The 9,721-nt window shown below is 62.0% G+C and overlaps 4 protein-coding genes across 4 annotated transcripts; 2 read left to right on the top strand and 2 right to left on the bottom strand.

Annotated features, from left to right (window-relative positions):
- Positions 1-1,881: 1,881 nt before the first annotated feature.
- MNEG_8732 (flagellar associated protein) lies at positions 1,882-4,225 on the bottom strand (the record flags this gene model as incomplete). Its single annotated transcript, XM_014042798.1, has 6 exons — positions 1,882-1,960; positions 2,326-2,396; positions 2,602-2,679; positions 3,077-3,186; positions 3,751-3,858; positions 4,141-4,225. 6 exons carry the CDS (start codon positions 4,223-4,225, stop codon positions 1,882-1,884), a joined length of 531 nt encoding a protein of 176 aa, XP_013898252.1.
- A 1,074-nt stretch (positions 4,226-5,299) lies between these two features.
- On the top strand, positions 5,300-5,678 carry MNEG_8731 (hypothetical protein; the record flags this gene model as incomplete). Its single annotated transcript, XM_014042797.1, has 2 exons — positions 5,300-5,333; positions 5,557-5,678. The coding sequence occupies 2 exons, from the start codon at positions 5,300-5,302 to the stop codon at positions 5,676-5,678; spliced, it is 156 nt and encodes a 51-aa protein (XP_013898251.1).
- Positions 5,679-6,467: 789 nt separating this feature from the next.
- Positions 6,468-8,087, top strand: MNEG_8730 (hypothetical protein; the record flags this gene model as incomplete). Its single annotated transcript, XM_014042796.1, has 5 exons — positions 6,468-6,477; positions 6,630-6,808; positions 7,054-7,200; positions 7,622-7,690; positions 7,953-8,087. 5 exons carry the CDS (start codon positions 6,468-6,470, stop codon positions 8,085-8,087), a joined length of 540 nt encoding a protein of 179 aa, XP_013898250.1.
- A 1,104-nt stretch (positions 8,088-9,191) lies between these two features.
- MNEG_8729 (hypothetical protein) lies at positions 9,192-9,698 on the bottom strand (the record flags this gene model as incomplete). Its single annotated transcript, XM_014042795.1, has 1 exon — positions 9,192-9,698. A coding segment is annotated over one exon (507 nt), but the record flags the coding sequence as incomplete, so codon positions are not given.
- Positions 9,699-9,721: the final 23 nt, after the last annotated feature.

Genomic DNA, 9,721 nt, shown 5'->3' with positions numbered 1-9,721 from the left:
CAGCCGCATGGCGCCGCCCGCCGCGTTGCGCAGCACCAGGCGGCCGGCGGCGGCGTCTGAAATGGCGGCGCTGGCGTCACGAGGGTCTTCAAAGTCAATGATTGTCCAGGGCTCCTCTGGGGTTGAGCGGTGGCGCAGGCCGCGAACCTGCGCAGGCAAGGCGTTTGGGAGGTGGTTGGGGACGGTTGGGTGGTGGTGGGCGGCGGCTGGGAGGTGGTCGGGATGTGTGTTGGGACAAGCTGATGCCGTGCGTGTCTGCAGGGGTGGGAGCGGAAGGTGCTCTCCGGGGGAATCAACACGGGGAGCACGCAAGGCCCACCATGCATGGACGCCGGGGAATCCCCATGCCATTGAGAGGACGAGATGCAGCATGAAGCAACAGCAACCGCCTCCTCCCTCGCACCTGCGCTCCGCGGAAGAGGTCAAGGACGGCCTCGCTGGGGGCGTCCGGCGGCACAACGTGCAGCAGTATGGCGTAAAGCACTCCCTGCGTGTGCTGCTGGGGTGGCGCCTGGGGGAGTGCGGCGATGCGCCCCGCCTGCGGCAGCGGGCTGCTGGGGGCCGGCGCATGGTACGAGGATGGCGCACTGGGTGGTGCTGCACCGGCGCCGATGTGCTCGCTAGGAAAGGTCACCTCGTTTAGACTGTCTGCGTTTGGCAGGCGGGAAGAGGCATGCAGGCACAAGCGATGTTACAATCAGCCAAAGCCGTCAGCCAAAGCTGTGTTTGGGGAGGCGTGTGTGCGACTCAGCCGAGGTTCAGCATGCAGGCGACGAGGACGACATGCGCAGCACGCACGGCCCGCGTCCCTGGCGCGGCATGGTGCCAAGGACATTTGGCAGCTCATGTCGGGGCATTGCACTGTCAACCCACCGTTCTCCTCGACCTCGTCGGCCCACGTCTGCTTGCTGCGCCCTGTGAGTGGGCGGGGCAACTCGCCACTTGCGGCCTCGGAGCCTGCTAAAACAAGGCGAGCGTGTGGTGCTCATTGCATGTTAGTGAGCTCGATTCATCCCCTCAAGTGAGGTACGCAGTGTTTACGGAGGAAGCGGTTGTTGCCGCACGAGATCCGCAAGGCCCGATCCGGCACACGCGTGTCTACCTGCAGGCGCCATATTTCGCGGTTGAGTGAAATATGTCGGCTTGAATCAGGCGTACGGTTACTGTTTGGCGATCTAGCGCTGAGGGTACCGTAGGGGCTCAGCTATTACAGGCTGCAATGTGCTATAACAAGCTCGATGGCCATGCCTTTGTCAGGTGCTGCTTCGCAATGGGAACTCTGGGCAGGCGGACGGTGTATATCAACCCAAGGTGCTGGGCGGTCAGGCGGCAGCCGCCAAAACAGCATGTCAGCATTTCAAACCAGCACCAGACTGAAAGGCAGAGGGCGAAGTTGTCGCACATTGTTAAGGTTGTGTCTCGGCCCAGCGGCAACCCCCAGCCAGCAATGGAGCAAGACGTTGGCGCCAAAACCTCCAAAAAACAACCAACTTGCGCAGGCGATTTGGGTCGGGCTCCTGCCCCAACCTGCGCTCACGCCGCTATTGCAAAGCGCCCAAAGTTTTTTCCATTTTCCTTTTGCATATTGGCTGCAGCAGGCAAACCCTTGCTGCCTGCCAGGGACCGAGCTCTGAATGTGATGAAGGCCTGCTCGCGCCTGAGTAAGACGACTGGATATATTTTGATGCCCCTACAGCATGTTGCTGTGAGGTTTGCAGCTGTGAAACAAGTTTTATTCATGCAGGCAACCAACTCGAGAGCCGACTTGTTTGTGTGGACATTACTCAGAAGCTGCCTTGGCTGGGCAGCTTGAGCGAACCTCGCAGGGGCCCACTGCCCACTTGCACACGCTGGGGGGCCCATGATACTCCCTTGCCGGCCCTACTCGCCGCTGGGTTCCTCTCCAGCCACAATGGGCGCATGGTGCTGCCAGTAGTTGCAGGACGCCTCGTATGCATCCCTGAGAATCGTGTGGGCGCAGGCGCGGGCGTGTGCATGTGCGTGTGTGTGCAGGGGTGTGTGTTTGTGTGTGGGGGGTGAGTGTGAGTGTTTTTGGGTGTGTGTTCAAGCAAGTGTGATTGAGGACGAGCATGGGAGGTTGAGATGTACCGCGAATGTTGATGCAAGTATCCGTACCCAGGTCAGCACATGGAAACCTGCAGAAAGGCCGGATGCACATGCAGGCGCCGGGTGAATATCTTTGGCCCCCTGCTTGTGAAGTAACTTGCAACGCTCTGCGAGCGAGCAGTGAATGACGATGCAGCATGCCGGCCAACAGCCAGCAGAGCTGGCTGCAATGAACGGCACATGCACCTGTCGCCGCACCTGTTAAGGGGCACCCCACTGCCGCCCTCCTCGCGACCAAGGGCGTTTCGTATCATGGTGATCGGCTGCATCTGCAGCTCACCGGGTCGGTTTGAGGGCGGTGGGGACCGTGCACTTCAGCCCTGATCAGTCATGTGGACGCTTATTGTGCTGTCAATTGTCATGGCATTGCAAGCACACCAAGTATGGTTTGACCCTGGAGCTGGTTCATCAACCCCAAACAAACCCTTGAATCCTGGTCAGGCGTGGAGCGTGTCGCCGCAGCCAAGGACCTACGGGTGTCTCATAGTCTTCGTTCTGCGCTTTGACAGAGATGATGCCCCACGGTACCTTGGGCAGCAGAAGGTCGGGGTCCTGCCTCACATAGGGTGGGGGCCGGTCACAGTGACGGGGTAGTGGAGCCACCGTTGATTCCCAAGGGCAGCAGATGTCATTATTGGGGCCATGGACAGAGCAGCGGGAAGTGTTGAGGCAGGGCTGTTGGCTGGAGGGTCCTTGGGCAGCTATGCAAGACCCTGGCACGACGCGCATCCCACGATCTGCAGCACGATCGCAGCGGGCTTCACGCTGGCGGCGCACTCAACCCAGCACTAGGCATGCGTCCGCAGGCGTCACATGCACGTCCGGCGCATGCCATGCATACGCCCTGTGCGCAGCATACATGCGCAGAACGTATGTGCAGCACGCAGCGCGCAAGTGTGGCATGAAGCGTGCCACTTCGCCAATCGCAGGACTGTACGCCTTAACCCACCTGCCCCCCGCTCTTTGACGGCATGGCCCTGTACTCCTCCACCAGCTGCTCCCGGCTGTACAAGATCAGATCCAGGTGGGCCGCCACGGGCACGGGCTGCACCGCCGCCTCTGGAAACCACCTGGGTGAAGCAGGCACGCGCGGGGGGAGCGATGTTGAGGAACGGCCCCGTCTGAGGTTGGCCGGGGGCGTTCGTATCACGCCCAGGTGGCAGCTGGGGCGCATGGCTGAGCGGTTGTAAGGGCCATGCTGGTCATATGCGCAACAGGGAATGGCTGCGCCCCGAGGACACACCCTCCATGCACACTCACACACACGTGCACACACACACACACACACAAACACACAAACACACACACACACACAAACCCTGCTGATCCAGGCAGGGGCTCATGCCTGGTCAGCACGGCGAGCTCCTCTGGCCGGCGCCGCGTGTACGCAGAGCGCAGCAGCTGGCGGTTGTCGGGGGTTATATCAAGCGCCCCCAGCTTGGCACCCACAAAGTTTGGCACGAATACTGCGCCAATTGTGCGGACGATTTTGAATTGTTTGTGCGCGAAATGATGTGGTTCTGGCAGCGGTGGTGGGCACTCGAGCAGAATGCGTGGCACCCACACCCTCCATCTTTCACCCGCTACGGCGCAACAACGGCTCTGCATCCCAAGCAGCCGTACCGTGCTTGCAGAAGGGGGCATAGCCATCTACCAGCTTGGCACCGCTCTGCTTGAACAGCTCGTGCACCTTCGCCACAAAGTCCGCCTTGTCATGTGATATCCGAGTGCCTGGGGGCGCAGGTGTTGTTTTTGTGGTGTGTGTGTGTGTGTGTGCGTGCGTGTGTGTGTGTGTGTGTGTGCGTGCATGCAGGGGGGAGCTGGGGAGCGTTACGGCGCCGAATTATTTCATGTAGGCAGAGTGGCGGCGAGAAAACATGCGGCACGCTGCTGATGGGCTGGCGTGGTGGGTAAGGTACTCTCTTTGCCAAGAAGATCTGCTGCTGCGGCCGCCGACACGGTCGTCGCCGCCGCAAAAGCAAGTGGCTGGGGACGCCCAACCTCACAGCACACCTGAGTAGTTCGGGTCGTCCCACTGCCGCACAGCAAAGTCGTCAAGAAAGAAGGTGTCCCCATGGAGCAGCGCTGAGAGGGACATGGTGGATGAGTGGGGGTTCAAACACACACGACAGGCAGCGTGACCCCGCGACTCCCAGGCGGAGGCAGCAGCTGCATCATGATGAAGCATGCGCACAACGTGATGCATTGCACTTTGCCAATGGCTCAAGCCAGACCTGCGGACGCCATGCCGCGCGCGCCGCTGCCGGTGCTGCTGTGGTGGCCACCGCGAGAATATGCAAATGGCGATTTGCAGCTACGGCCCACGGCCTTTGTGCCGCTGATGCAGACCTGTCTCGATACAAGCATTCAATCAAAGCTGCCGCACACAGCAAGATCGGTCGCAGGTCTGGTTCGCTGCGCTTTCGTTGACAACGAACGTGCTGCCACAGCGTGAGTTTTATCTAGTGCAACTGTCCCACCACCTCGCCTCCCAAGGTTTGCGAAACGGCGCAGCACTGGGCAGCACCGTCAGCAGTGGCGATCCTACCGCTTCCCCTCCGGCAAGAGGCAAAACTTGATCCGCGTGTCAGCCCCGACACACCCGGGCACGTTGCCAGTTACATACGTGCATCAAGGCAGCATGGAGCCAAAGCACGTGTTGGCAGCGGTGTTTCTCGCTGGCGGCATCTGGTCTCTGGTGGCACCCGCCCACGTGATCGGCCTCACAATGCTCAAACCTGAGATCACAGACGCGACCACGCTGTTTGTGGCCTGCTTTGGTGCCCAAGCAACGATGTGTGGGGTGCTGTTCCTTACAGCCAAGATGACGCGAGCGGTGTACATGGTGGGTTGTCGATGCATGGCGGGCTCTGCAGTGACTTGCAGCAGCGAAGCTGCTGCCAGGCGGACCCAAGCAGGAGTGGGCACACAGAACTTGCAGGTCTCCATCCAAAGGATTCAATTGCACAACGTGTATGCTTTGCACCGCGCCATCCCACCTCGACTGGAAGCAACGCCCACCTCCTGCCATCAACAATTGCCGCCTTCAACATCCGCACAGACTCCGCCGCCCAACTTCCCCCACCCACGTACGAACCTGTGATAGGCATTCTCCATTGGTATGCTGCCGTTTTTCACTCTCTTCAATTTCCGTTATCTTTACGTGAAGCCCATGTTCAACAATTGGATGTGGCTGGACGTGGCTGGTGAGTTCAATGTGATGTCACCGGCTTTGCGCAAGCGCATCCAGCGGGGGTGGCCTCGCACTGCGCATCACCCACAATTCACTGTGTGCAGGATTGAATGCGGATGTTGTCAGACACCACGCGGGCACAGATGTTATTGTTCGTGCACAGCCAGCTGGCTTTCCCTTATGTGCTCCATATGCAGCGCCACTTACTTTGAGGTTTGAACTCCTGCTGTCTGCAGGCAGCGCCGTTATCCTGCTGACATGCCTCTGGGGCCTGCGCACACTGAGGGACGAGGCGCACGCTGCCAGGATCACCGGCGGGGTGGCGGGCCCACGGACCAAGGCAGGCAAGGCACGATGAGAGGGTTGGCGCTGCTGGACTGTTGCTGCTGCTGCTACCTGGTACAATTGGGTGCTTGCACGTGCCATGCCTGGGCTGTGCGCCGTTTGTTTGACTTGCTGTTTATCAAAAGTGGCATGCAGGAATTTCATACCAAAGATCAAGCATGAGAAGGATGTTGTTGTCTTGGAGCTGTTGCCCCCTTGGTTATCAAGTCAATGATCCTAAATGAGGCGCACCCGAAGCCCCTCAATGCAAGCGCACATCTCAAGTCGTTTGTCGGTATGCCTCTCGTGTGGAATACACGTCTCATGTGCCTGCCTGGTGTAGAGGCAAATAGCTTCAGCAACAGTGACGGCCAACTTTGACTGCTTCTGCTTGTGCAGGCCTCGCAAGCCTGCAGTCCAGTCAGCCCGGCACACTGTCGGCGCTGTCAGAGACGGCCGTCACCAGGTGTCACATGAACCGGCTCTCCTGGGAAGCTGTAGCCTGCTTGCGATCGCATATTTGGCATACTACCAACAGCTTGCACATAATTTGCCCTCTTTGTATCAGGAGTGAGATCTGCAGCCGGTGTTGATCTCGCCACCCGTACAGTGCCGTTTCGTGCAGGATTTGATTTGAGCGGAAGGAACCATGCAGCAGCTTCCATCCCGGATCACTCGCGGCGCCTGGAAGCTTCAAAGCCCAGTTCAGCCACGGCCAGCGCTGCGGCGACTTCGTACGGTCGCCGCCCGCGCCTCCACACTCTCTGCACCCGCCCTCGCCGCTGTCAAGCAAGCTCGCAGCGAAGCTTGCAGGCAGGGCCTCATGTTTGCAGGTGAGAATCACAGACACATGACGGATCACAAGCTTCGAACGCCGCAGCTGTGAACTCAGCCAACAGTGACCTGCAATGACAACAGCTCGCCGCCCTCAACGCGTGGGCTTCTCGACCATCTGGAATGCCGTGCCACGCTCCTGCACCTGCAGAGCCCGAGCACCTCCTCCTCGGCCTGCTGTCCAACCCCGGGACCCCCGCCGCCGAGCTGCTGCACCGCCACGGGCTGGCGCTCGACGCGGCGCGCGCGCGGGTGGACGCGATCAGGGTGATGCCCACGGGGGAGGGCGCCCTCAAGGGCAGCGACATTGCGTTCAGCCCCGCGCTGCAGGTGAGACGCTGAACGGGCATGGGGCGTCGTTTTCCTGTGTTCTGAGAAGGGACTCGAGGTGTGTGTGCGGATGCTGCAGCGTGGGGTGGGCGTGGGGGCGTGTGCAGCTCGCCTCGTTGTGCTGTGCAAGCGGGGAAGCCTTGGGCGGGCCAGAGCAGGGCAGGTCATGCTCAGTGCAGCATGGGCTAGCTGACACGAATTCACGCAGCAAAGCCGTCCCCGCCTCACACCCTTGCTCCGCACAGGCTGTCACGACGGCGGCGGGTGCGAGCAGCGCGGGCGGGGCCGTCGGCACCGCGCACCTGCTGTGCAGCCTGCTGCGGCAGCAGCCGGCAGGCAAGGGCCTGCAGAAGGCTCTGGAAGGGGTGAACGTGGAAGACTTGCTAACGCAGGTCAGTGAGTGAGCTGATTGGTGCACATGAGGGTATGGGTGGTGCCCTGTGGGCCGGTGTGAAAGCAGGAGTGGGGCTTGGGTGGTGGCGGTGCATTCCCCGAGTGGCCAGCTGGGTCAGGATGTGAGAGTATGTCTGGATGCACAGGGACTGGGCCGGCCGTTGCAAAGTGCTCTCCTACTAGCGTGTTTCAAAAAGCACTGAAGAGTTGGCTGTGGCGGCGGATGGGCTTTCCAGGATGGGTTGTCACTGTCGAGGGGAGTGGACGTCACCCCTGCAGATGTGGACGCCTCACAACTGTGGATTGAGTGGCAGCCAGGTTGCAGATATTCCGGTAAGGTTAGCTTGTCCGTTGGCGACAGGATATGGATGGCTGAAATGATACCTGGCCGGCCGCTGCTGCTGTTCCTGTGCCTCGCAGGCCGAGCAGCAGCTTGAGGGTGGCACAGAGGAGCCCACAGCCGACCCCCCAAGCAGTGGCGAAGCGCAGGTGCGAAAGTCAGTGGACGCACCATGGACGACCCTGACGTTCGCCGACGTCGCATCTGCCGACTTTGGTTTGTTGAGCGGCTCGCGTTCCTGCCGTTCCGCGCTCACCGACTACGCTGGTCGCTTGCCTTTCATAGGCGCCAGGCGAGGCGGCTTGCAGCACCTTTGCGCTTCTGCCCATGCCTCCCTTCCCCCCTTCAAAGCGAGCCTCTTCACCAACGCACCACACTCTCCACACTGTTGCACCAAACGTCTCACAACAGGCGGAGCGGCTGCGGCAGCTGTACCAGCAGCACCTGGAGCAGCAGCGGGCGCGGGGCCCCTCGGATAGCAGCGGCTTTGGGATTGGGGCTGCGCGGCAGCCGACTCAGCAAGAGCTCGACGATATCTATGAGTAACCGCTGGTCAAACCGTGGACTGAGGTGTTTGACCCATGATGCACGGCCGCTTGCCCCGGGTCCGTGTTACACAATTGGAACGTGCCATTGCTTTGGAAAGGAGAGGGCTTGCAGGTGGCATGCAATCGACCAAAGCCTATTTCGGCGTGCGTGGATGGATGCGGAATCATGCGAAAGCGCACGCGTGCACGCGCGCACGTGCATCTGACGCACGCACACGCCATGAAGGTGCCCATTTTATTGGTTGCACTAACGCGTGCAGGAGGGGTGGGGGTGGGGGGCACAAAAGGTTGCGACAGGCGGCAGCGGCCCCAAATGGGGACAGGGGCACTGTTGCGGCTGCCGCCAAGCGTGGCGAGAATCATGTACATGGCTGGCGCGGCCCCTTAGCGGGCCGCATTGCCTGCTGGACCGTTGCAGTAAGAAAGGCCAAAGGGCCGACGCGCTCGACAACCCCGCCCGCCGCGTCGCACGCGCGACCATGGGCGGAGCCCCCTGGGTTTGAGCGGAGCCAGAGGGGACACCCCAGCCGGGGCCCGCAGCGGCGCAGCTGCGGCGTCTGACACATCGCGCCGAGCAGCGCTGCGCCCCTCTGTGGGGGCCGCCCGTGCTCGTGAATTTGAGGGCACTGGCTCGCGGGAGGCCGGTGCTCTCCCGCCCATGTTGGTCAACAGCCCTGAATGTGCGGAGTCTGCTATGCAGCGCGATGCACCAGTGTGTATATGTGTGTATCGAGGCGGGTACAACAAGCCAGTGAGTTGGCAGGGTCATCATGCCTGTGGTAGGTGACATGATGACGAGAGAGTACAAATCTGTGCCAAAGGCGGCTAGGTGGTGCAGGCGCAAAGGCCCCCAGGGGGTCGCGTCTCAAGCCCAACACCCAGCCCTGAAAAATAAGAAAGCAGCTGCCGACAGGCGAGCGCCGTGCGGCCCTGGATTGGATGCTTCAGCGGCTGCTGAAGCATCCCGGGTAATCAACATCCAAGAATCCGGCACTACCCAACGCCATGCAACATGCCGGGAACTCCCGTGCGTGGATAATGCGCAGCCAGTTGACTCCTCGTTGTGGGGTGTGCCGAGGCGCGACACACCAACAACACCGCCTCAGCCGCGCGCCGCTCCAAACCTCGGAGACGACGAGTCGATCTCGACCCACCCCTCGGGGTCCGAGGATCCTGGGTCGTTGCAGCTCGACGCGGGGCCGCAGCCGTCCAGGGCGTGGCCGCCCAGCGCCGCCGTCGTGCTGACATCAGCGCCGTCCTCGTCAGCGGCGTCCACGACAGCCGCGCGCGTCGACGCGGGCAGCAGCGCGGACGCCGCGGCGCCGGCGGCGCTCGCGGCCGGGCTGGTCGGGGAGGCTGCCGGCAGGCGGAGCGGGGGCGGCGGCGAAGCCGAGGAGAAGGTGCCACCCGAGAGGACGTCGTTCGCGAGCTCGTCATCGGCGCGGCCCTCGAAAGCCTCAACCTCGGACCTGAGAGCGGCGACGGCCGCTGCGGCCGCCGCCGCCGAGGGCGGTGGCAGGGTCGCGGCGGGCGACGAGGCGCCGCCGGCGTCGGCGCCGCCCCACAGCGCGTCGCAGACGCGCCGCAGCGCCGAACGCAGCGCGCGCTGCTCCGCCGCGAGCGCCGCGGCCG

The sequence above is a fragment of the Monoraphidium neglectum genome (assembly GCF_000611645.1).
Source record: "Monoraphidium neglectum strain SAG 48.87 unplaced genomic scaffold scaffold01692, whole genome shotgun sequence".
Classification (NCBI taxonomy): domain Eukaryota; kingdom Viridiplantae; phylum Chlorophyta; class Chlorophyceae; order Sphaeropleales; family Selenastraceae; genus Monoraphidium; species Monoraphidium neglectum.
This window is presented reverse-complemented; position numbering and strand designations above follow the sequence as displayed.